The 25,108-nt window shown below is 58.2% G+C and overlaps 1 protein-coding gene across 7 annotated transcripts in view; it reads left to right on the top strand.

The window, feature by feature from the left end:
• The window catches only part of TNS1 (tensin 1), a 69,405-nt gene that overhangs the window by 20,490 nt on the left and 23,807 nt on the right, over positions 1–25,108 (top strand). For 4 of the 7 annotated variants that reach the window (XM_039381816.1, XM_027734707.2, XM_027734706.2 and 1 more), the window contains 15 exons: positions 2,811–2,849; positions 5,028–5,069; positions 7,841–7,890; positions 8,190–8,361; positions 8,687–8,737; positions 9,256–9,378; positions 9,682–9,746; positions 9,859–9,942; positions 10,064–10,176; positions 10,779–10,839; positions 12,062–12,137; positions 12,263–12,392; positions 12,762–12,827; positions 13,373–13,534; positions 22,015–23,715. In XM_039381816.1, the coding sequence (XP_039237750.1) occupies positions 2,811–2,849; positions 5,028–5,069; positions 7,841–7,890; positions 8,190–8,361; positions 8,687–8,737; positions 9,256–9,378; positions 9,682–9,746; positions 9,859–9,942; positions 10,064–10,176; positions 10,779–10,839; positions 12,062–12,137; positions 12,263–12,392; positions 12,762–12,827; positions 13,373–13,534; positions 22,015–23,715 (2,935 nt within the window). Of the gene's footprint in view, positions 1–2,810; positions 2,850–5,017; positions 5,070–7,840; positions 7,891–8,189; positions 8,362–8,686; positions 8,738–9,255; positions 9,379–9,681; positions 9,747–9,858; positions 9,943–10,063; positions 10,177–10,778; positions 10,840–12,061; positions 12,138–12,262; positions 12,393–12,761; positions 12,828–13,372; positions 13,535–22,014; positions 23,716–25,108 lie in introns of those variants that run through there. The other 3 variants (XM_039381819.1, XM_039381818.1, XM_039381815.1) reach the window with 3 other exon arrangements.

Raw genomic sequence — 25,108 nt, 5'->3', positions numbered from 1 at the left:
CACCCACCGGCAGCCAGACGGGCCATGCTGTGGGCCATGGGCCAGCGCTTGCCCGGCTCCAGCAGCCCAGCTGGGGAGACCCCAGTGCGCCCACTACTGCACTGATCCAGCCTGTTCCTGAATCGCAGGGCCCCTCCATGGAGGTTTGTTTTCCCCTAGCCCTGCTGGCATCTTACAGGTTGAGGCTACAACTCATGGGGATGCTCGAGCTGGAGCAGGACCTGGCAATGACCCTGGGCACCTCCACGGGTGCAAGGGTTATTTTGCTGAGGGAGGAGGAGGGACAGGAAGGAGGTGTTGAGGGAAGGAGGTGTGAGCGGGGGTTGCAGCATGGAGAAGGCTCTGAGGTGTCTCATCCCTGGGTACGTGGTGGATATCTGCATTCCTCCAGCCTCGCTCAGTGCTTGTGAAATGGTGCTGAAGTCCTGTTGGGAATATGTGGTGCAGAGGTCAGTCCCCGAGCTGCAGCTGGAAGGGTTAGGTGGAAGAGGGATCCCATGGGCTACTATACTCTGTGGTGGCATGGCTAGGGATTGTCAGGGATTTGCCAGCCAGGTGTTTAATTCTGGTCTTGGACATCTAAAGGGTATCAGGTATCTCTAGGTATAGTGACAGCTGGAGATGAGTCAGGGAGCCCATCACCACTCTCCAGCGGAAGGCTGCAGGGTGTGCCCAACCCTTTATGAGACATCAGGGAATCCCATCACTCGTGGCCACAGGGTCTTGTTCACTGGGAAACTGATTTTTCTGCTTGGCAAAACTCGGGTCTCAAGGCAGAAGCTTGTGGGATGTGGCTGCTGGAAGGGATGGGGCTGCGACCTGGGGGGCCGGGTGGGGGGCCGTGGGGGGCTGGTGGGGTGGGCGGCAGCCCTGCTGCGCCTCGTTCCTCGCATTCTTGGGCAGGGCTGCCGGGCGGCGGGGTCGCAGCGGCGGGGGCCAGCCGGCAGGAATGCAAACACCGGTGAGGGGGAGAAGAAAGGCTGCTGTGTCTGCCACAGCAAGGCAAAGCCTGGACCAGGGGTGTGCAGGTCCCCCTGCCTTTCCCACCACCCCCTGCACTGGGAGATGCAGGCATCCCTGAGGGCAGAGATGGTGGCGGTTCTGGGGTTTGCCACGGTCCTGTATGAAGTGATACTCTCGCCAGTCCTATGGGGCAGGAGGGGTGCTCCTGCACCTCTAGGTCAGGAGCTGGAATTCTAAGAAGTGGTCTGTTGACTGGGTCAGGGTCTTGCCTCTTCTCCTTGAACTGGGGGCACGTTTGAGCCAAACTTGAGAGAGGGATGGTAGCTGAAAACAGCTTTACATTCCTGCAGTCCTCCTAAAACTGCCTTTCTGGGATGAGAGTGCCATATAACCTGGGTTGGTGTCTCCTGTGGATGGAAAGACTGGTGTTGGGTGACCACAAGCCCATATAGACATCAGAGAATCCACTAGGACAGGGAAATACAACCACAGGCACCCCAGTTTTCTTGCTTTTCCAGCCAGAGGAGCGTTTGTAGCCTGCAAACTTCCTCATGCCGACAGCAGAGGAGGGGTGGGCATGAACCCTACCTGGCTGTGGGACCAGCATTCCTGTGGTGGGGGAGCTGTGCATCTCCCCCCATCACTGGCCTTGGAGCTGAGACTGGGTGGGGGCCAGGGGCCCTTGGTTGAGCATCCCCAGGGAAAGAGTGTGGCAGCGTGCGGGGCACGGTGCAGGGTACGGCACAGCCCTCATCAGCTCCGTCCGCAGCAGCAGCGGCTCGCTGCCGGAGAACATTCCAGGGAGGCTGGCGCGGGGCCAGCGCCGCGGGGCAGGGAAAGGGGCCTTTTATGGAAGCGTTTCTGCATTAGAATAAAATCATAATAATAATGCACAGGGGAAGGGAGCACGAGCAGGCGGAACCCCTGAAAAAAACAGCGAGAGGGGATGAGAGCAGGCTGGCAGCCGGGGAGGGGAGCAGGCACTGGCCATCACCCTGTGGGGTCTGGGATGGGCTGGGATTTGGGTGCTCCAAATGGGGTGCTTGTGGTAAATCCTTCTTTTATGGCCCAGGGCAGGAGAGACTCAGTGGGGTGCAGGGGGTCCCATGCTGCCATGGTGGGGGATCAGCCCCTGGGTGATGTTTGCTGTCTTGGCTCCATCCTGGCATGGGGCAGGGGATGGCTGAAGGGGGGGTGGTCACCGCTCCTAGGGACTCAGTGGTGGGGTTTGTAGAGGTCAAAGTGTCCCTAATCACACCCTCCAGCTACTGTTGGCATCTCTGGGCCAACACAGGGCTGGAGCACCTCTTCCCGCTGCCCCGGCACCAACGAGGCGCTGCCTCTCCCACCCTGGCATGCTGCTGCTTCCCGGCGGACTGGGGTGCACGCAAAACCCAAGGTTAATTGTCAGTAATTGCCGCTGGTAATTAAGGTAACAATAGCCGGGCTGTTCAGCTGGCGGCAGCAGGAGCTCACGAGGCCAGGCTGCAGTTTGTTCCAGGAGCTGCTCTTGGCATCAGGCATCCACTCTGTGCTGTGCTGTGCTGTGCCGTGCCCGCCGTGCCCACCCGGGCTGGGCTGGGGCTGTCCTGGCTCCCTGGCCAAGGATAAATGGCACTTCTGCCATGGCCTTGAGTCCATTCCCAGGAAGCCCAACCTTGACCTAGGGATGCTGCCTGGGCTCCTGCCTGGAACGGCAGGAACGGCTGTGGGTGACCCTGTCACTCCCTTGGGTGGGCCTTTGGGAGTGGGTGGGGGGTGAATGCTGCAGCCCAGCCCTTTCCCATGCCCCATGCTGTGCAGGGGGCTGCAGGAACTAATCTTGGCTCTCTTCTGCTTCCTTGCAGGCTGTGACCCCCTGCTCCCCCACTGTCAACTATGAGTTGGTAAGTGACACCCCACTGTGAGCCATGAGTGGGGCTCTGGGGATGCTAGATGGGACTGGACACCCTGTTCTGCGCTGGGTGTGGGGCTCTCTCTACCCAGGGGCTTCAGGATGTGAATCTTTCACTGCCAAAACCAAAGGGGTCCTGAGCTGAGGGTAAGGGCACCCCCCATTTTGGTGCTGTGTCCCCCAGTATTGCTGACTGCAGGCCATCCCACATCTGAGCAGCACAAACTGGGGCAGCTCAGCCATCGTGGGACTCCTGGAGTTGGAGCTTTCAGGGAAGAGGAACTTGCAGGGTTGCTGGGAGGGAGAGGCAGATGGGACGTGACCAGCCAGGGCTCCAGGGTCCCCCGGTACAGAGGGCCTTCCCTCCCTGGCCACAGCCAGGGCGGTTTCTTGCACGCCCGGAGATGGTTATACCAGATGTGCCTTTGGCTCAGGGCGCCCAAGGCTGTGCGTTTGCAGCTCTTGTTACTGTCACCATCTACTTTTGTCCCTCCTTAGGACCTTTAACGATCTGCTGGGGCCAGGGAGACTCACAGCCCTTCCCACCCTGTGCTCTCTGGACACCAGGAAAGCAGCTGGGTGCGCCATCTCTGTTCACCCTGTCCTGAGGAGGATGGGTGCAGGGGCACTGGACAGGCAGCCACAGTCCTTTGCCACACTGCTCTAGGCCATGACTAGGCTCTGGGAGTAGCAAGGGCACTGAGATGTCACCTGGAGCAGGGCCATGTCCAAGCCAGAGGTTTGGGAAGTGTGACGCGATGGTGCCCACCAGGCAGCATCTTGCCAGCAAAGCAACTCCCTTACCCCATCCCCAGCCTGGCAATGCCTGTGGCAGCAGGCAAAGCAGGCACGTGGCAGCAGGGAGACTGGCAGAGCCTGGGGCCAGCGTGGCCGCCCTTCTTTTTTTGCTCCAGAGTGTGCCAAGGCTTGCTGGGGCAGGCGCTGGGGAGAGGAGGCCCTGGCAGGGTTTCAGCTCGGGCTCGGCAGCCTGGCAGTGCTTGCAGTGTCTGTGCCTCACAGGGGGCCCTGGGCTGGGCACCCCATGGCTGGGCAGAGGTCTCACCCCTAGGTGGGTGGGTGTAGGGGACAACCCCCTGCAAGCTCATCAGAGCAGCGCAAGAGCCCAAGTGAGTGAGGGGATGGGGTGGGAGTGGAGCACGCTGCCTGCCCTGGGGCCCCGTGGTGGTTATCTGCCCCAGGTTTAATCTCTGCCTGCACCCTGCCGCCCCTGCCAACCTCCCCAGGCACTTATCATCAGCAAAAACATGTTGGCTTCGAGCTGGGACCGTTACTGTGGCTTTGAGAGGAAATCAAAAGGGGTTTGCCCTGTCCCGTGTCTGGAAATGTCTGCCCTGGCCCTGCTGCCAGGGCTGGAGGAGCCTGGTTTTGGGGGTTCCCTCCATCTTCCTGGTCCCATGACTCATATAAACCACCAAGCTGGGTCCTTTTGCTGTGCCACCCTCAGGCACCCCAACCACCATCCTCAGGCAGAGGTGTCTGTCCTCTGCTCCCTGTATTTGGGGTCCAGATGCTCTCCCCAACCTCAGGAAGTTAATTCCTGTCTCCAGCCCTGTTTCAGAACTCTCTGTAGACTCCAGTGGCGTGTCACTAAATGTACCTACTTTGAAGATCTCAGACCCTGGTTCTGCTCCCGTCAGGGTCCTTTGCTGGCCCTGTGGGGCCGGTTTTATCTTGAGGAGGTGAGCCTGCTGGTGGCCAGTGGCCAGGCTGGGTATGGGACTGCACAGGCTTGCCCCATTGTTTACCTGCTGGCTGTAGGGTCTGACCATGGAGGATCTATCTGGGACCCTGGAGATGTGGAGGGCACTGGGTGCCCATCATGGAGCAAGCTGAGGGTTTAGCTGAGTGCTCCCAATCTGCGACACTGGTTGAGTGTGAGAGGTGGCTGCTGGGAGGCAGGATGGCAGCATCCTTGGTACCTGAGTTTCGCCCCAGCTCTGTGCTTAGGTTTTGAGGCATTCTCAGCCTTTAGGAAGAGTGGACATATTGGTGGGCAAGGAAGGAAGTGGGACCATTGAGCATTTCCTAGGAAGGACCAGAAATAGCTAGGGGGGAATTTTGGCTGTGGTCCCTGCTCTGTGTGCATGTCTCTCAATCTCTCCTTCTCTCTTGCTTGCCTTTTTATCTCTCCCCTTCCTCCTGCCTGCAGCCATCCCCGGGGGAGAGCATCACCAAGCAGGTAGACACCCTGGTAAGTGCGACCAGTCATGGAGGCTGATCTCTGCCTCAAGGCCTCCGGGGGGGGCTACTCGTGCCTGTCCCATTGCTGCAAGCACCCCCTGCAGCCAAAATCCCTCAATCCAGGATGCCCCTGTGGTCTCCCAGTATCCCTGGGACCCCCAGCTCTCCCTCCCTGCCAGCCAAGGTAATTATGGCCATGCCAAAGGCCAAGTGAGATGCCCAGGGTTGGTGGCAGAGGTTGTGGTGGAGACTGGCGTAGTGGGGGCCAGACCTTTTGCTGCAAAGCTGGCTTTCCTGTCTCAGAGCCAGGGATCTGTTATTTAATCTATGGACATGAAATTGCTAAGACAGTGTAGACAAATGCACTGCCAAAGTCAACGCGGACGGCTTCCCCCGCCCTTGCCCACAGCCAGCTCGCCGACCTCCCTGTGCACTGGGGCTGAGACCCAAGGGATGGAGGCACGATGGTTCCCATGAGGAAGAGGGTGAAAGCCTTCCTCACCTGGGATCTGGCTTTGCCTCATCCCTTCGGTTATCCAGGACATGTTTGCTGCCCTTGTCTGAGCTGGAGAAAGAGCACCCACAGCTAGAAAAATCCAATCAGGAGCCTCCTTTGCTGGCTTTGCTCTCTTTTGGGGAAGTTTCCTGGTATTTTTGCAGCCTTTCTTGTGCCTCTCATCACCCTTTCCAAGTAGAAGGGACCTGTGGGTTTTGGATGCTTCCAGGAGCCTGGGGACATGCCAAGTTAGCTTGGGACTGGGAGGCGTATTCTCGATGGTGTTGCCAGAGGGGTCTTCAACCCAATGTGGCTGGAACCAGCCTGTCCTGTGCTGGGCTGGACTTGCCTATACTGGCTTGGCTGGAGTCTCTCCTCCAGAGAGGATGTTTGCAGGATCTCCCAGTCCAGTGGCGGGCAGGAGTGTTTAATAACATGAGCGTTTTCTCCTATCAGCTGATCGCAGGCTGACTCTTCCTCGTGCAGGGGCTGGCGGCAGAGCTGGCAGTGCAGCTGTGGTTAGATCGGGGGAGTAGGGCAGAGCTCGGGGAGCAGTGCAGAGGGCTCTCGATGGAGCAGGGGACACTGGAGGGCCCTCTCTGCGAGCACCTGCTCTCCTGGGCCTGGAGAGTGTCAGGAGTGGAGCTGCCATGGCATGGAAATGGATTAGCAAGGGTCTCACTGCTGTCAAGGTATGGTAAGGGAGAGAGGCTCTGGTGTCCCCACCTTGCTCGCTCTCCTGTGCCTCAGTTTACCCCTGTGGGAGAGGAGCATGGGTCTGTGTTGCCCCATGTCAGATCTCCTTTGGGCAAGGCTGGACTGGGAGGCTGCTGTGTCTGGGTGTGGTGATGTGGGCTGACAGGGCTCTCCTGGCTGGTGGTGTGGGTGGGGGACCCCAGATGTCTCTGTTACAAAGGTTTGGGGCAGAGCAGGAGTCACAGTGGAGATCTTATCCTGGTCACTGGTGGGTGATGCAGGGATGAGCCCACATTGTGGGTCAGGCTTGTTCCACACACCCTAGCTCTCCCAGGAAAGGTTTTACTTCTCTTTTTGCTGCATTTTAACTCCTTATTTGCTCTCAGCAATGCTGGAGTGTTTCTGGGGTGAGCAGGAAATTTGGGGCACCCTGAGGAGAACCTGGAGGGGAAATTGTCACTCCTGCCCAAGCACCCTTGAGTGCTCAGGCAGGGCTGCTGCCTTCTGGAGTGGCTTTGGCTGGGAGGGGAGATGGTTGTCCCCAGGCTCTGGGGCTGCTGAGCCTGACCCTGCTCCACCAGGCAGCCTGACCTTGAAAGGAGCAAGGGAGAGTGACGCTGGCTGCCCACTGGAGCAGCTCTGGGACTGTGCTGGATGGGAGATGGCAGGCGAAGAGTGTTGGAAACCTCTCTCCCACTTCCCTTTGTTGTAATGGTTGTGGGATGTTGCAGCCCGAGGAGAGTGGCAGCAGGTCCTGCAGCTTCATGGACAGAAGGGGCATCCTGGGAACCAGCTGCAGGATGCATCTCTTATTTCTGATCCTTCCAGGTGCTTGGGACATGTTATCTGCCCGAGATTAGTCTTTAAATGACTCCCGCTTATTAGCTGGAGATACTATAACTAATGAGCTGCGAGTGTGTTTTTCCTTAGCAGTTTTTTTTGGAAACCCTGCTTTGTTTTTCGGCTGAGGTCACAAAGTCACTGAGCAAGCCGGCTGCAGATGAAATTCTCGAGGCCGGGGAACATGCATAAATAGAAGTTTCCTGCTCTGAGAGCTCAAACATTTCCTCCAGGCATTTGGCTCAGGAGAGCCGGGGCCAAAGCAAACTGCTGTGCCTGGCTGGCTCCTCGATGCTGCTTGGGCAGCGAACCTGCCTCTGCTCTGGGTAGGGCCAAAGCAGCTCTGTCCCACCAGGTGTGTGTACGCAGCCTAACAGAGACAAGAGAGACTTCTGACATGCCTTAGACTGTGTCTACATACTCAGCATCCTCCCAAAAGGTCCTCTGGGACCCTTTGCCAAGGCACCAGTCCCACAGTGCCTGTGGTGGCTGGTCCCAGCTGCTGTGGTTGTGAGACTTGGGTTTTGCTTGTGGGATGAGGGGGGACAATGATGATGTCAAGGTGTTTGTGCCACTGGGATGCTTGGTGGGTAATATTTGGAGATGTTTTGGGGGTGTTACCATGTGCAGTGCAGTGTGGTGGGGGTGGGATGCGTCGGCAGCACTATCACACCCAGCCCCAGCAGGACCCCTGTGCTGTCTGTGACTGGGTCATGGCGGTAACTTGCTTTTCCTCTCTGGTTCTTTAGGATGCCACAAAATCCTCCAGGAGTGGGCAGTCACGCTGCAAAACATCCAGGTAGATGCCTCAATTTCCCTTTCTGGTGACCATCTCTGCATTGCATGAACCTCCCCCTCTCTGCCAACACTTTGCTTCTCCAGATGTGCTACACCTGGGAGATGTTCCCAATGGAGAAGATATGGGGGTTATGATCCACCATCCTTAACTTGGGTCCCCTAGACACCCCAATGGGACTGGGAGCAGGGGTGCTCTGCTGCTATGTCCCCATGTGTCCCAGCCCATCCCACAGGCTGGGGAAGGGTCACTGTGTCCCCTCCCCATGCCATTCCTTGACAGCGGTCCCCTCTCTTGCCCAGGAGCATGAGCCTGACTACGGCCATGGAGAGCAGCTGTGAGCTGGACCTGGTGTACATCACGGAGCGGATCATTGCCGTCTCCTACCCCAGTGTGGCTGAGGAGCAGAGTTACTGCAGCAACCTCCGTGAAGTGGCGCACATGCTGAAGTCCAAGCATGGGAACAACTATGTGGTTAGGGGCACAGCTGCATCCCTGTCAGACTGGGGAAGGGGCTGGGGTGCTCAGACCCTAGGGATGGGGTGCTTGCAGGGGGTGGGTACTGCGTCCTTGTCTCTGTCTGGGCTTAGCTCTGGTGAGGGGAGGGTCTTTGCACTAAGGTGGATAGATTTTTTTCCTTCTTTGAAACTCACCCTGGGAGTTTTTGATCATTGTGTCTCCCGGTGGCAAGGTGTTACTCTAATGGCAGGATTTGGGGAGGCTTTGGGGTGAGGAAGAGATGAGAGGTAGCAGTGAGGTAGGAAGATGTCCCTTCACTCTGTTTTTCTCTTCTCTGAAGCTTTTCAACCTATCTGAACGGAGACGTGATGTCAACAAACTTCACCCCAAGGTGGGTCACAGCTGTGGGAAGCAGAGGGAATCTTGGGCCTGAGGGCAGGGCTGTTTGCAGGACCAGCTCCTGCTATGTCTGGGGGAGGAACAGCCACCTTCTCTATTCCACCCAGCTAGAACCCACCCTGAGAAAAGCATTGAGAGTTCCCACTGGGTTTGTGGTATCTCAGCTTGACTCCCATTGCCTTCCCCATCCCCCATTCCCAACCCAAACCTGGCTGTTTGGGATCTCTTGGAGACCTCTGTAAGGCATTGTCCCTATCCCTGTGACAATGGGGAACCCTGAGCAGCTGAGCCAAGTGACCTGGGGTGAGGGGCCTGAGATCTGGGACCATGATGGCCTCCCTGGGCCAGGGGCCTGGGCAGTGGGGTGCAGGGTTGGGGTTGGGAGGGGCACATCAGAGCAACACAGTGGTGCCCCCCCTGGGTACATGCCCTGGGCTTTGCACACGGGCAGGCTGGGGACTCTGCAGGGAGTGCATGTGGATGTGACCTCTGGCTGTTCCCCCTGCACAGGTGCTGGATTTTGGGTGGCCTGACATGCACACCCCAGCGCTGGAGAAGATTTGCAGCATTTGCAAAGCCATGGACACATGGCTCAATGCGGCGGCACACAATGTGGTGGTCCTGCACAACAAGGTGGCTGAACCCATCCCCAGGGTGTGCTGTGATGGAGGCACTGGGGGTCTACAGGGCTACAGAGATGGGGCTGAGTGGCCTCAGAGGCCAAAGGATGCAGGGAATGTGGTGGTTGGTGGCCTGGTATGTGGGTAGGTGTCAATGTATGCATAGATTGGTGTGTGTCTAATAAGGGTTGGGGGGTGTGTGTGCTGGCGTGTGCGTATAGGGACCAGTGTGTGCCTGCCTCAGTGTGGGATGGCTGTGCCCAGGCGCTCGCAGGCACCACTGCCCCATGACAGCCCTTCTGCTGTGTGCCCGCAGGGGAACCGTGGCCGGCTGGGGGTGGTAGTGGCTGCCTACATGCACTACAGCAACATCTCAGCCAGGTGAGAGGGACATGCGATCCTGGGGTGGCCCTGGGGCCCACTACTGACCTCCACACCAGCGGTGCTGGGGTGCTGGTGCCAGTACTTTCCTTCAACCTCATCTGCCCCACAGCGCTGACCAGGCTCTGGACAGGTTTGCCATGAAACGCTTCTATGAGGACAAGGTGGTGCCAGTGGGACAGCCATCCCAAAAGAGGTGGGTTCTGGCAAGCCGTTGCAGGCTGGGTTTTGTCCCCAGAGCCAGAATGATTGGATGCAGGGTCCAAGGTGGATGCTCTTTGTGGGTCCTGCTCTTGAGCTGCCTGTCTTTCCTTCAGGTATATCCATTACTTCAGTGGGCTCCTCTCTGGCAGCATCAAGATGAACAACAAACCCCTCTTCCTCCACCACGTCATCATGCACGGCATCCCCAACTTTGAGTCGAAAGGCGGTAGGTGCCCCCGACTCCTTTCCCCAGCCTCATTCCCCCCCACTCCACCACCCCACACTGCGTGGCCAGGCTTGTCCTCGATGGGCAATATTTTCCTCATTATTTCCTTGGCAATTTGAATTTCCCTTTCCCTTTCAGAGATTGTTCACTCCTATTGGCAGGGTGCTACCCTGCCCTCGGGGGGTGCCCTCCCCGTGCTGGGCACTAACCTGAGCTGTGGGGTGACAGTGCTTTTCTGCCAGCTTTTGGGAGGATGGCACCAGATGGAGATGGGGTTTGGCATGCAGTACCCTGCCTGGTGCCAGTACCTCACTCAGATCATCATCCTACCTCTATCCCCAGCCCAGCACTTGCTCTAGGTCCTACAGGACCCAAACTGGGCTGCAGGGGCTTTCCCCTTTCCCAGCTCATCCAGAGCATCCCTTTCTGCCCATCTCAGATGTTGCCCGTGGTTGGTGTGGGCTGGTTGGGATGGGGAGCGGCTGTTTGCCTTGGCTCCCTCCCTGTTTGGATTTCTCCCCCGTGACTAATCCCTGCCCTGGCCCCTCCACCCAGCCGCCTAACAGGAGTGTGTCTTTTCTTCCCGCCTTGATGTCTTCCAGGTTGTCGTCCCTTCCTGAAAATCTACCAGGCCATGCAGCCCGTCTACACCTCGGGGATCTAGTAACTATCTCCTTGCCATGGGGGCTTTCCTCCTCCCCAGTATGGGGGGCAAGACAAGCAGGGGAAGATGGAGAGGGTCAAGGCCAAGTCCCCTGCAGTCTGGTGCTCTGCGCTTAGTCCGTTTGGGGTCCAGGGAACTGAAAAAACGGGGCGTCCTTCCTTTTTTTTGGAGGTGGTAGCTGGCTGTACTGGGCCTTACTGGACCCTTTTGCCGGGAGGGCTGTAGTGACTCTGTGTATCAGCAGAGGGAGCCTGGGGCTGCGCAGAGCCTGGGGCTGGGTGTCCCTGGAGGGAATGGGGACAGAGATGGGGACATGTCCCAGGTGTGATGAAGGCATTTTTTCTCTCCCTGCCCAAAGAACTGCTCCTCCTGCTTGGATTAGTCCTAAAAGCCCTCTTTCTTTCTCCAAAAAAATATTTTCCTCCTGTTTTAATCTCCTCACAATTCTTTTCTGACACTGCTCCTGGGAGCAGGCACTGGCGAAGGCAAAGCAGGAGTCAGTTTCTCCAGCCTCCCATACACTCTGCCAGCGTCACAGCCTGGGGACCCATGGCTCCTGGCCTCCCTGGAGGGAGCAGAGCACCTCACCTCCAGGGTATTCCCATCTTAACCCCCTGGACCAGAATCTCCCTTCCCTGCAGTCCCCGTTAGCTGAGATTTACTGCCATTCCAGTCTCGCCTTTCAGCTTTTAATAGACTGTTTATGGGATGCCTGTAATAAACTCCAGGTTTATCTTGCCTGTGAAATCCAACTCCCTTCTTCCTTTGTCTGTGACTGCTGACGCCACCACCCAGAGGCAGCCCCTCGGTGGTACACTGCAAAGGGGAGGGCTTCTGCCAGGGCAACTGAGGCAGGGAGGAGAGTCTTCCCTGAGATTTCTCCCTCTGTGTCCAATGCCCTGCTTGACTAAGGGAGCTGGATGGATGGCTGATAGCCCAGTCTCAGCACTTGGATCCTGGTCAAACCCTCCCACCCAGCATTTTTCCCACCCTTAGTGAGCTATGCCTCAGTTTCCGCTTCCTGTCCTCCTTCCTCTGGGAATGGGTACCCCTTGGGGTGATGGACGGAACCCTTCTCTGTCACTGGGGGCGGGGGGGGCAACTCTGTGCTATGCACCTTTCCTGGCTGGATTTGGGTAGAAGGGCTGGTTGCGGTGGTGCTGGGAGCTCTTGGAGGCCTCTGCACCACAGCTCACATCCTCCCACCATCCCTCTCTGCAGCAACGTGCAAGGAGACAGCCAGACAGGCATCTGCATCACCATTGAGCCCGGCTTGCTGCTCAAGGGCGATATCTTGGTAAGGATCCTCTGCGTAGAAAGCAGCTGGGGGGCGGGTGGTTGCCGTGTGTCGGGATCCCCAGATTCCCCTTTGCCAAGCTCTGGGGGCTTATCCTGATGGCCCATCCTTACTCCCCTCTGCAGCTGAAGTGCTACCACAAGAAGTTTCGCAGCCCTACCCGTGATGTGATTTTCCGTGTGCAGTTCCACACGTGTGCTGTGCACGACCTTGATGTTGTCTTTGGCAAGGAGGACCTGGATGAGGCCTTCAGAGGTAACTGCCCCGGCACCTCCCTTCTCCAGACTCCCTCATCCTCCTGCCCCTGTAACTCTGGTCTCATCGTGGGGCATCTGGGCACCCATCCCAGATCCACTGCAACTAAGCAGGGCACCCCTGCTCCATCCACAGGGTGTGGTGCTGCATGTGGACTGGTAGCACCGTCATCCCTTTTGTTACCAAAACCGGTACTGATGCAGAGCAACTGCTTTGGGGTTGTTCTGGGGGCTGAGATGCACAGCCCCATGCAGGGATATCCCTGCCAGCTCCCCGCCTTAAGCTGTGGAGCACGTTTGGGGGGACTATGTAGGTGCTACTGGAAGCATAGATGGAGATGGTCCCTGTACTCTGCTCTCTCCCTGACAGATGACCGCTTCCCTGAGTATGGGAAGGTGGAGTTTGTGTTCTCTTATGGCCCTGAGAAGATCCAAGGTATGGCTGGCTCACTGCCTTGGGGGTTTGAAGCTGGATGCCGTCTCCTTTCCCTTTCCTCAGCTATATCCCCTGCTGTCTCCCTTGCAACCTCCTCCTGCCCCATTGCAGCCTCTTTGTCACCAGGGTAGGATGAGGGGTCCACGCAGTGAGGCTAATCTAGGAGCACCCATGGATGCCCTATCACTCTCTCTTGTTTCCCCAGGAGGCTGCTCTCCAAAGCACTTGCTGGCCCAGGAGAGAAAGAGGGAGTGCTTGGGAATGAAGGACTCCCTGCCCAAAAATTCCAGACCATGCGCACTCACTATCAGCCTGTGCGCTTGTCTCTAGGCAATCCCAAAAGCCCTGGGCAGTCTTGTACACTTTGTGGGTTTTGATGTACATCCTGTGCCCATCCTTAATGCTGCCCTTCCTGTAGGACTCTCCTGCCTTACCCTATGGCTCCTTCTCTTTTTTCCTTGCCTGAACCTTTCTCCATCTCTTCCCCCTGTCCTACCCTTGCTGGTTCTATTGTCACCCCGACTGACTATCCTGCCTATTCCCAGGCATGGAGCACCTGGAGAACGGGCCCAGCGTTTCCGTGGACTACAACACATCCGACCCACTCATCCGGTGGGACTCCTATGAGAACTTCAACATCCAGCGTGAGGACAGCGCGGAGGGGGCCTGGGCTGAGCCACCCCTGCCCAGCAAGCACCTGGAGAAAGGTTAGGGCTCACAGGGTGCTCAGTGGCCAAAGTGTCCCTGTGGGAATCCCCCTCACCCCAGGAAAGGGGACACCAGTGGGCAGCAGAGCTGAGGGCAGATGGCTGCTGCTGGGAGGAGTGTGGCTGTGGGATGGGAGAGGAAGATCTTGTGGACTTTGACTCCCGCTTCAGTGCCAGAGAGCTTACACTGTTTTTCCAGCACTTTCACTCTCAAAATCCTGTTTGCATGAGCAGGGTCCAGCCCTGGTTTATGCCCCAGAGCTTTGGGAAACCCAAACCCCAGGTCTGCAGGACTTCATGGGGGGACAGTTAGGTATCTCAGCTCCTTTCTCATGGCACAAACGTGGCAGGACGTAGCTATGCCTTAGTTATCCCTGGGGCATGGGAATGTCTCACTGGCCTTGAAGGGTATGCAGCATCTCTCAGAGCTGGGAAGAGCCCCTTGAGCACTAGTTTGGCTGCAGCAAGTTGACTGTCCTCACCCACTTGGCAGGAATGGGCAGGACTTGTATGTCGAAGGGTGGTGGACCCTGTCCCGGTGGCAAGGCTGCCCGTGGCTGAGCAGATGCCTGGGCTTTCCTGGCCCGATCTGGAGAGGCATCCCTGGAGCAGGAACAGCTGCCATCCCTGATGTCCCTGAAGGTCACCGGCTGCTTCAAGTGGGAGCTGTGGGTGGCCGTGCTCACAGCGCAGGGTGGGGGCTCTGGGTGCCTGAGGCAGGTGAGAGTGTCTCTGCTATGGTGGTAGAGCCGGACCTGGGGCAGCAGTGCAGAGCTGGCACAGGCACTTGCCTTGGCACCGGGCAGTAAACAGGCAACTCGTGATGTCCAGGCTCAGCTATGTGGTGGGGAGCTGGGGAGCTGCAGGTTGGGCCCCAAACTGACAAGACTGCCTGGCAGCCCCCTCCTGCCTGCAGAGGCCTGAGTACTTCATTGCATGTGTTCCCCTCTGGCCCCCTGGGCAGAGCTTCTGCGCTCCCAGCCCCTTGCAGGGCTACTCCAGCACTCATCTCTGTCCTCTCATGGGGGTCCTGGCTGCAGAAGTACCCCAGGGCTCCTCTCCATCCCCTCTTGGGGGGTCTAGACAGGTGTCAGGGCTGCAGAGGTATCTCCATGTGCTGACTGGGCTGTCCTCCCTGCAGGAGGATGGCAATAGGGAATGAGGGCACCTTGGACTTGTAAACACTGCCCCAGTTTGGAGATGAGCCGGGACTGTCGAAGGGTGAAGCCAGAGGCAGGAGGCTGCCTTCTGACCCATGCCAGCAAAACAGCTGCGAAAAGCCCATCTATAGGGGTCTCTCCCTGGCTGCCCCATGGGGCACCTTGAGCAGCAGCAGAGAGAGTCAGTGTGGGCTTAGGGGGGCTCTCATCTTCCTTCCTCTCTGTCAGCACTTTTATCCAGCCTGTCCCAAGCTGGGTTAGGGACCCTGGTGCCCGGCTGTGCAAGGGGGGTCCCTGTTTATGATTGTTCTTGCCTTATTTGGTCAGGGAATTGCACGCCACATTTTTGGCACCACCAGGCGTGAGCGAGTGGTGTCCGGGGGCGGAGGGGGGTGAGGTTGGCACCGGAACCCACACGGGGCTGGGATCAGCCGCTGCTCCTTGTCCCTGCCACTGCCCGTCCTGCCACTCGGCGAAGGCTCCCCACAGACCGTCGCCGCAGCCCAGGCCAACGGGATCGGCGTCGCCTGCCAAACGGTGGGTCCCCCCAGGCAGCGTCTCTGCTGGTCACAGCTTTGCTTGGTGGAGGTGAATGCCCTTTCTCCAGCAGCTTTGTCTCAGCATGGGGCACCCATATGGGCTGGAGGTGCCTGACAGGGTGGGATGGTCCTGTGGGACCCCAAAGCTGGAGGGGTAGGTGGGTGACTGGGGATGGTGCCTGTCCTAGTGTTCCCTATGCCTCTGCTGTGCTTATCTGTGGGGACTTGGGGAAGGGGAAACTGAGCTGTAGCAAGGTTGTCGGCTGACCAAGATTGTCCAGAGCAGGGGTCATGAGAGGGGGATCTGAACCCCCACATCTTGCACTCTGGCAGAGGGGACCCAACTGGATTCAACAGGTGGGGTCTCCCCCACAGCAAAGGCTGGCCCTGTCAGCGGACTTGCCCTCCCGCTTTACCCAGGCAGGGTCTCTGCTGCCCACTAGGCTTGGGCTGCCCTATGGTCCTTAGGGAGAGTGGGGAGTGCTGAGATACCCCCACAGCCTGTCCCTCTGCCCATCATGCATGTCCATATGTCATGGGCTCTGCCTGCCCTCCTTCCTCCTCCTCAGAGGGGCTTTGGAGTCAGTGGTGGCTCCATGGCAGATTCCTGCTGCAGTCTCCATAGCCATTAGTTGGCTGAGAGGGTATTTGAAGGCTGAAGGAAGGCGATGGCGTGCTTCTTCCTCTGGCTGTTTTTGTGGTTGCCAGCACTGTGGTGGCTTTCCTTGGGGTGTCAAACTAGCTCCAGGAAGGCAAGAGGAGACTGGCGGCTAGATGTGGCACTGCTGGGTTTGCAACTGGTTGGAGGATCACTGCAGAGAAATTTTTGGGGTACTGCAGATGCAGGTGGGCAAATCTGGATGGAGAACATTTATGGCCTGGTTTGGTTTTGCTGAGAAAACCAATACTGATGGAGAACAGGATGCTGGGTCTGGCGTAGAGTCAGTGGAGGGGTTGTCCCTAAGGTCCGAATGTGTGACTGTTGCAGGGGGACCCCAAGCTCTGCCACCCTGGGGTGGAGTGAGAAGATGCTAAAGGGCCGGGCGTGCGTCCCCAACCCAGTAGCTCCCTATAACAACTGGCCCTTGGACCCACTCTGGGCTGGCCCTTCCTGCCTCCTCTTTTTACCGGGGCTGGAAGAGGGTGGCTGGGGCCTGGCCAAATCCAACATCTGCAAGAGAGTTGCTAAATCCCCACCTGAGTCATGGTTCTGGCGTAGAACTCTCCTGCAGCTCATCCGCACTCGCAGGGCAGGGCTGGCTGAGACAGGGACTGGGATGAGCATCTCACCAGTCCAGTGAGGGGAGATCACAGCAGACCCTGAACCCCATGTGGCAAAGGTCAGGGAGTCCCAGACTCCCACAGATTGAGCTGGATGCTGATCCTGCATCTTTCCATGGGGCAGAAAGCCCCTTGATGGGGTCACTGTCATTTGTTGGTCACCCGTGGGTTGGGCATCTCATGAGGTACAGCTTCCCTAGTGGGGTCAAATCCTGCCCCACTTATCAGGGACTGAGGCTACCCAGGAGGGCAAGCCAGGCAGTGCAGAGGCAGAGAGCCAAATGGGCCAGGCCAGAGCTGTTAAATCCATTGCTGGAGCTGCTGGCAGGCTGCTGCTCTCCCCCCCAGATGGATCTGTCCCCTGGCCAGTCTCGATGGGGACTGGGGGTCACTGGCTCTCCTCTTGCCTTCACCAGCTGACTAAAGCTGAAGGAATCTGCTTTCCCCCGTCATTCTGCCCCTGTCTGCTGCTCTCTGCTCTGTCAGCAGCAAGGTAAGGGTTTGTTGGGGTGGGCGTTTTGTGGGGCAGTGGGGACCTGACTAGGCTTGTAGGGGATCCATAGGGAGTGTCCCTCTTGCTTCTGGTTATTCCCCATGGGAGAAATACTGAAGCATCTACAGGCTTGGCTAGACATTTTAGCTGGAGTGTGGCTATTCCCAGGGCAGGATCTGTCCTCTGACCTGGTATTTGGGGTTGTGATGTGAGGTGGGAGTTGGGTAAGTTTTGTTCCCGCTGGGACTGGGATGCAGATAGAGAGAGACCGGCTAGTGGAAGCTCAACCCTTTCTTTTCCCCCTTTAAACTGTCCTTGAAGTCAAAACTTGCAGCAGTGTATGAGTAGAGCTGGGGCTGTCCCCAGGCAGGATTGGGGAGCTTTGTATCTGCCCTGCCACAGCCACACAGCTGAGACAAAAAATAAGGCAGAGAAGCAAGCAAACTTTGGAAGTTCTGGAAGGATGCTACCTTGGCATGTGCTACTATCTGGGAGCAAACATGGCTGTGAGTCAGGGGGCTGGCTGGAAACACTGCTCTCATCCCGTCGTCATCCGTGGGGGTATGGGAAACACACGATTGGGGGGATTAGAGTGGAAGGAGCCTCACGTTTTGCTGAGTATGTTGGAACAACTGAGGAGTGGAGTCCTGAGCATGGGTTCAGGCAGGGGCCCGGACATGGGGTGGGCTTGCTGTCACTTGGAGCAGTGAATTGTCAGCACCATCCCAGCATGGATTTTGCTTGGGATGGAGCAGTGTGGTCTCAGACAGCTCTGGGGTGGATGGGATCCATGTCATTCCTCCTGCCATGGGACAGGGCAGCACGTGCATCCTGCAAACAGTGCTGGCACATCCATGCTGTGCCTGTGGTGCTGGCAGGGCAGGCAAGGGGGTTGTGAAAACGGGTCGGCAGGGTCGACTGTCCATGGCTGCTTTCCACCCCTCTTCGGCTGTTTTTTAAGATGGAGAAACTCAAGTCTCCCAGCAGGGCATTTGGGTTTGCAGACCAGGCTGGGTTTCAACATCCCATGGGACCTGGAAGGACATCCTCACCCCAAATGGGTCATATCTTTCTGGGGACAGGTGTGATGTGTGCACGTAGGAGGCAGGCAGGGCTGGGTGTCTGAAATGAGGGGGTCATCCAGGGGGTGATGCTCAGCGGCCCGTGGGAGGCGGGTAGGCTGTCCAGCTGTCCGGCTGTCCGTCCTGCCTAGGAAACAGTTAACGCGGCGGAGCCCTGCCCGTGGAGGAAGTAGTTAATATTCATAGCTGGAAGCTGTCTGTCTGGCTGTCCTCCCTCCATGGCTCCCACCCTCTCCGCACCTCACTGAGGTTAACTTGGGCTGGGGCTGGGGCTTGGGCGGCCCCGCCGCCCTCTACGAGCCTCTCCCCTTCCCCTGCCGCTCCTCCCTGTGATCCCTGTGTGGTCTGGCGCGGAGGGGAGCACAGCCGCACCTCCTTACTTCCAGCCCGTCTCCTGCCTCTGCCACCTTCGGCTCCTCCATCCTCCCCTCCGGCTCCCCGTGTCCTAAGGTTCCCCGTATCCGACCCCTTCCGGCACCCCGCCGCCGTCGGGGTGCCCCTCTCGCGGCCCCGTGGGACACGGCGCTGGGAAGGGAATAGCTCCCTCCGCGAGAGGGAAGGCAAAGCCAAAGGGACAAACGCCAACCCAAGCCAGCTCCGGGCCGTCGGCTCCTGTCCTGGACGGCCGCACGGAGCCGGCTGCGGACGCCGTTCGAGCTGCCACCACACCAGGTGCCCCTGGAAGGCTCTGGTGCTGGAAGGGGTGAAGGAAAGGGATTTTGCTGCCTGCTCCTTCCTTTCGCCTGTGATCCTTTCTTCCCCGTCCCTTTTGGTAAGTCCTGACTTTGCTTTTCTTTGGGCTGGGGGGCGGGTAGAGAATTTGTGGCTGTGGAGACCCATGGCTCAGGGGCTGTGGTTGCTCATTGCCGTCATATCTGGACACAGGATGAAAACAGAGTTGGGGGGGCTAAACTCTTCTCTGTGGGATTTAACTCACACTCTTCATCCTACAAAGGGTCCCGGGACCCTAGGATCTTCCCTGTGGGCTGATGCTCCAGAGATGCAGTGGGGTCAGGGCTCTGGGTGGTGGGGACCGAAGGCAGCAGGTGGGATGCTGCTGGGGGCAGAACAAGGGGAGACACGGTAGTGCCTCAACCTTGTCTTCTGCACCAGTGCAGAACCCTGGACAGGATTTGTGCTGGTGCACGTTTCTGTATGGTGCACCCCACAGTGCGTGAGGCAGATGGCTGGGATTTTGGGGATGGGAGCTGACCCCCTTCACATTGTCATGCTTGTCCTGGACCTGTGTTTTTGCCGGGTGCTGGGCAGGGAGAGGACAGAGTGCCCTGCTGGGGCAGTGAGCCTGGCAGCAGAACTGGGACCAGGCTAGTCTCAGCGCTTCCCCCAGCTGCCTCCTTATAGCCAGAGCAGATAGAGCCGAAGCAGAGCTGTGTCTGGGGCTGAGCCCAGGGCAAACCCAACCCACGATGAGATGGCACAGCCTGCCAGGCTGGAGCTTCTCTGACCTTCAGGATGAAATCTGACCTTGCTGGTAGCTGCAGACACTTTGCAAATGGGATCCTGGGAGCCTACTGCTTTGAGGATGGCTGCTTTGGCTAAGGCAGTCTGTCCCCGCATCCCTTAGTCTTTATTTTATTTAGCTTCTCAGGTGACAAGCAATAGATAGTCATATGAGCGATAGTGTGGCCTTAGGGTGGTGGAGGGGGCCTAGGAGTGGTGGTGAGTAGCAGGATTTGTCTCATGGCATCAGAGCCCAGGAGGTATGTGGGGTTGAGGACAGGATGAGCAGTCAGGTGTGGGGCAGAGCAGCCACAGGATGAGGGCTTGGCCGATGGTGGAGGTGTCACAGCCCCTTCCTTGCTTGCCACTCTGGTATTGCTCTTGGTGGGAGGGCAGCCACCGGACCCCCCATGTTCCTGCCTGGCCAAAGGGTCTAGGGAAGGTGGGATGGGGCACTTGAGGCTTTCTGCCTCTGTCATGAACTTCATTGTGCCCCATCCTGACCCCTCTTGGAGATATTTCTCCCAGCTCTCCATGGCTCTCATTGGCCATGGGGCAGTGCATAGCCCAAAGTGCAATTAAAGCCTTTGCCATCTATTTTCTCCCTTGGCACTACGTACTTTCATTTATAGTTATTTATTCCCTTTTCCTTTCTATTCCTCTACCCTATTTATCTCAGCCCCCACCCTGGCTTTTGCCCTGTTTCCCAAGAGCGGCCAGCATCCATTGCTGCCATCAGATGGGAGGGCTGTGCCTTTTCCCCCATCTCCAAGCAATGTCAGCCTGTCCAGAATTTACACTGCCACTGGACATTCTTCTTTTTCCTTTCTCCCTCCATGGGGAGGGTTTCCCTCCCTCTCTCCCCCTTTTCCCCAGAATGGGAGGTGTTGTGGAGTCAAATGCTAGCAGTTCCTGGCTATACTGACTGGATGAAGGAGCTCTGAGTCTCTGGGAGAAAGTCTCATCCTTTCCTGCACTGAGTGCCCAAAGAGGAGCTCGCTGCTTGGTCCAAGGACATCTTCAAGCCAAGGGGAGGCTTTGGGGCTCAGCTGCCTCCTTGGGATACAGCCAGTGGAGATTCAGGAGTGGAAAATCAGTGACAAGGAGGGGGCTCTGACTCGGTAGGACTTGAGCTCGGTGTTATTGCCCCCCTCTCCCTTATGGTGAGGGGTTGTTGGTGGTGTGGGAGCTGCTGGAGTGCGGGTGTGGTGGTGTGGGACTGGTTAAGCTGTCCCGGCTCGGAAGTGTTTTGCTTGCAGATAGGACGGCTCTGATTTCACACTATCGTGTTAGGGCCGTCTTCCGTCCCTGAGTCAGCTGCCTGGCCCCCTGCCAGGGAAGAGTCATTTTTTCCTCCAAAAGAAAGTGTTTAACACTGCTTGCGGGACCTTCCAGGAAACCTCGGCAGGGAGCTGGAAAAACAAGAGTCTGCAGCCTGGTTGGTGCTGCTCTTGCTCTGGTGGGGGGAACATGGCTTGGGAGCCATCCCCATTGCTCTCAGTGGCCGAGGTCCCTCTCTGTCCCCAAAATCTGTCTGCTCCACTTAGAAAGGTTTAAAAGGTGCAACCAGTTGTGGTGTTGATGCTACCAGGGGTGATGGGAGCTGGGGGGCTCAGAGCTGGAGTGCAGGATTGCTGGTGGTGATGCTGCTGTACCCTGGCTGCCCCAAGACTTTAGGGGCTGCAGAGCCAACTGCCCACACTGGCCTTAATTCATGGCACCAGGGCCTCCCCAGGAGCAGATGCTGCATGTTCACGGTTGGGCAGAGGTGCTGCCTGTGTGGGAGCTTTGGGGCAGATCGACCTGGCCTGAGAGAGGAAAGGGGAAGAACAGAAAGTATGGGAGCCTGGCTGTAGCCAGGGAAGAAAATGTCAAGGATGTTTGGCTGACTGGATCCATGAATCATCTGGGAGGAGAGCAGGCAGGGAGGTGGGTCTGTGGTTCATCTGTCCTTCACCCATGGGCTGAGTACATCCATCCAGCTGGAGCTAGAAAGAGCTACGAGGCCAGATCTTGACTGCTACTGCCTGTCCTCCTACGGCCTGTGGTGCATCTTCTCCATCCTCCCTGGTTGCCTCCCTGGTGCCACAGGGCTGGCTGAGCCCTGTGGAGCAGCGATGGCTGACTGCGTGGGGGGCACCACCGCTTGCTGACTGTGGAGAGGAATTGCTGGGAATTATGCCTGGAAACAGGGCAGGGGATATTTGGTGAATCCCAGTAGAGCAGGCGGTGCTTGCGTGCGAACTGGGGGGCTGTGGGGTATGGGGTTGGGGGGATCTGGCTCCGATGTCTCTGCATGGTGGCGCCCATGGGATTGTGGAGGGTGCCGAGGAGACGGCGATGCTGGTCGTTAAGCGTGCTGGCACACAGAAGAAATCGAAACCACCAGCTAATGGGACCCATTAGCTCTGTGCAGAGAGCCAGCAATTGATCTGGGGTCTCGTGTTCGTTTCTCCCCCTGCAGAGGTTGGGCACACGCAAGGGCCCCTGGATGGGAGCCTCTACGCTAAAGTGAAGAAGAAAGACTCCCTCCACGGCAGCACTGGTGCCGTCAACGCTGCCCGTCTCCCGCTCTCGGCAGCGCCCAACCACGTTGAGCACACACTCTCAGTGAGCAGCGACTCAGGCAACTCTACTGCCTCCACCAAGACCGACCGGACGGATGAGCCGGGGGTGACTGGGGTGCCCACTGGCCAGGCGGTGCTGAGCCCCGAGGAGAAGCAGGAGCTGGATCGTCTCCTTGTCGGCTTTGGCTTGGAGAGTGCACCGCCCATGCACAACCACGTGCCCGGCCCCGTGCCAGCACGCCTGCCCGCCATGCCTGGCCGCCACGTGGTGCCGGCTCAGGTGCACGTCAATGGGAATGCTGCAGCGCTGGTGGCTGAGCGGGAGACGGATATCTTAGATGATGAGCTGCCCAACCAGGATGGGCACAGTGTAGGCAGCCTTGGCACGCTTTCCTCCTTGGATGGCACCACCACTGCCAGTGAGACTGGCTACCAGGAGGCACCCCGGGTGGGCAGCCTCTCCTCCCTGCCCAATGGCCCCTCGAGCTGCAATGGGGCTGAGAAGCTGCTGAAGGAGGGGCTGTATGATGGCGAGCCGCTCTCCAATGGCGGCTACCCCTACAACAACCAGAACACTCTGATAGGCCACCACCTCCGTGACCCGCTGCCTTCCTTGTGGCCGTCAGCATCCACTCAAGAGCACCTGACTGGCTACCCACAGCGCCCACCAGGCTCCCACGCCCCGGGCTGGCTCCAGCCCCAGCCGCTGCCGAGCTCCCAGCCCTACCTGTATGGCTATGACCACCCTGGAACCTACCGCTCCCGGTCCTTCCCAGCGGTGGACACTGCTAAATATGATGTAAACCCAGCGCTGCCCCAGGCTCCAGCTCGCAGTACAAGCAGCCGGGAGGCCGTGCAGAGGGGCTTGAACTCCTGGCAACAACAAGGAGGAAGCCGACCACCTTCCCGGCTGCAGGAGGGCGGCACGGAGAGCCTCAGCCCCAGCATCTCCAGCTGCAGCCCCCAGCCCAGCTCACTGCAGATGGTGCCCCCACACAGCCACAGCATGCCTGAGTTCCCCCGGGCACCCTCTCGCCGGGAAATTGAGCAGTCCATTGAAGCCCTTGATGTCCTCATGCTAGACCTTGCACCTGCCATCCACAAGTCGCAGAGTGTGCCTGCCACCACCCGTCAGGATAAGCCAATGGGACCCCTGCCCTCCTCCCTCTCGACCCAGGCTGTGTCTGGCCTCTACGCCCGGCCATCTCCGCAGGTGGCCCAGCCGAGGTCCTTTGGCACATCTGTGAGCCCCGTGGTCTGTGAGCCTGGGGGCAAAGCCTATTCTCCTGGAGAGATGGACTGTGGGGTGCATGAGTATCGGGAAACCTATTTGCCTTACAACTACCAACTAGCACCACTGCCGGATCCGAGGAGCTACAGCCATTCTCCGGCAGGAGCACAGATGGGCACTCTCCCATCAGTCAGCACCTCCTACAGTCCTGTGGGGTCTCAACAGCTCCTCACCTCCTCCCCGCCTTCCCCCACCATCCCAGCGCAAATCCAGATGCCCCTCAAGGGACCGGAGAGCTATGAAGACCTGTCGAGGTCGGCAGAAGAGCCCTTGAATCTGGAGGGCCTGGTGGCCCACAGGGTGGCAGGTAGGATTCTTTGATTCCTTGGGGGGATGGGGAGGATCGCATGCCCCAAAGTGCCGGAGCCCGTGGGGGTGGAATGCATGGTGGAGCTGGGGAGAAGTGATGCGGCGATGCCTTGTCCATGCCAGATCTGGACTTGGGACTGAATCACCTGCCATGAGGACTGGGCTGCATGAGGACAACCTCTGCTGCTCTTCTTTGCTAAGATCCTCTCTTGCAGCTTGCTGTCTGCAGCAGCATTGCCCAGAGGTAGGAAGGGGCAGCCGAGGGTGTCAGACCTGCCCCAGTCCTCACCCCTTTAGAGTACAGGGCTGGTCTCTCCCTGGTGGCAGGGCCAGTCACTGGGTCTCAGGGGGCTTGCTTTATTTTAGGGAGAATATGGCAGAGTTTGGGAAGATGTTTTCATCTCTGGTGGAGGGTGTCCTGCCTGGACCCCACTTGGACATAATGCTCTCCCTGTGTGGAGTGTGCTCTGGTGTAAGATCCCAGCAGAAAACTTGCCTTGTGTTTGACGTAGCTGGGCTCATCCCTGATTTTAGCCTCTGCTTCCCCCCCTGAAGTGCTGGGTTCAGTGCTCAGACCTCCTCCCTGAGTAGCTGGGGTGCTGCTGGAGCGTGGACTAGGCTGTTGTCTGGCAGCTGAAATTCTGCCCCAGTGGCCCAACCAACTTGGCCTGGGGTAGTTTGAAGCTGGACTTAGCCTTGGGGCAGTGGTCAGGGGCTGGGAAATGTCTTCCCAGTCCTGCCACAGGGGTTTGGTGCTTGGCTGGGTGCAGTGCTGAGCGTTGGTTCTGTGGCTGGATGATGGCATTAGCTCCGTGCTGCGGAGGGGAAACTGCATCCTCTGATCCCCTGGCCTCCCACAGCTCCAGCTCAGGGGCTTTGGGGACACATGAGTGTCCCAGCGCCCCGGGAAGAAGGTGCCATGGCCCTGTGGCAGCTCGGTGCCCTCCCTCCCCGTTGCTTTGGCTGCAGTTGTTGAATTGTGGAGCGACATTTGGGAAGGGCTTGGGGCTGTGGGCCAGCTCGTGATGCTGGGCTTGGCAGCTCTGTCCTTTCCAACTCTGTGCTCAGTCCAGAAACTCGCCCGGTATTAGAGGGAGGGGGAAGAGGCTTGGCTGGAAAAATCCAACAGCACCAACCTCCCAGGAGTGGGGGTTGAGTCACAGGGTGGGAGGCAGGCAGGGTGCCAGTAGCAGGGATGGGAATGAGGAGGGTCACAGAGGTGTTGGAGGAAGTTTGCATCCATCTGAACTCGACCTCAGTGATCCAGACGAGATTCACAAAGGGTCACAAGGCTTTTGCAGAGAATTTAAACAAACCTAAGAACACATGGATGCCCAAACCACACTGTGTGTCTGGACTTAATATTATAAGGAGCACATGCCTGCTCTCCC

This window comes from Pipra filicauda, unplaced genomic scaffold, assembly GCF_003945595.2.
Source record: "Pipra filicauda isolate LSUMZ 115617 unplaced genomic scaffold, ASM394559v2 scaffold241_size1546129_pilon, whole genome shotgun sequence".
Taxonomy (NCBI): Eukaryota; Metazoa; Chordata; class Aves; order Passeriformes; family Pipridae; genus Pipra; species Pipra filicauda.
Note: the sequence above shows the minus strand (reverse complement) of the source record. Positions and strands in the feature narration are given on the sequence as shown.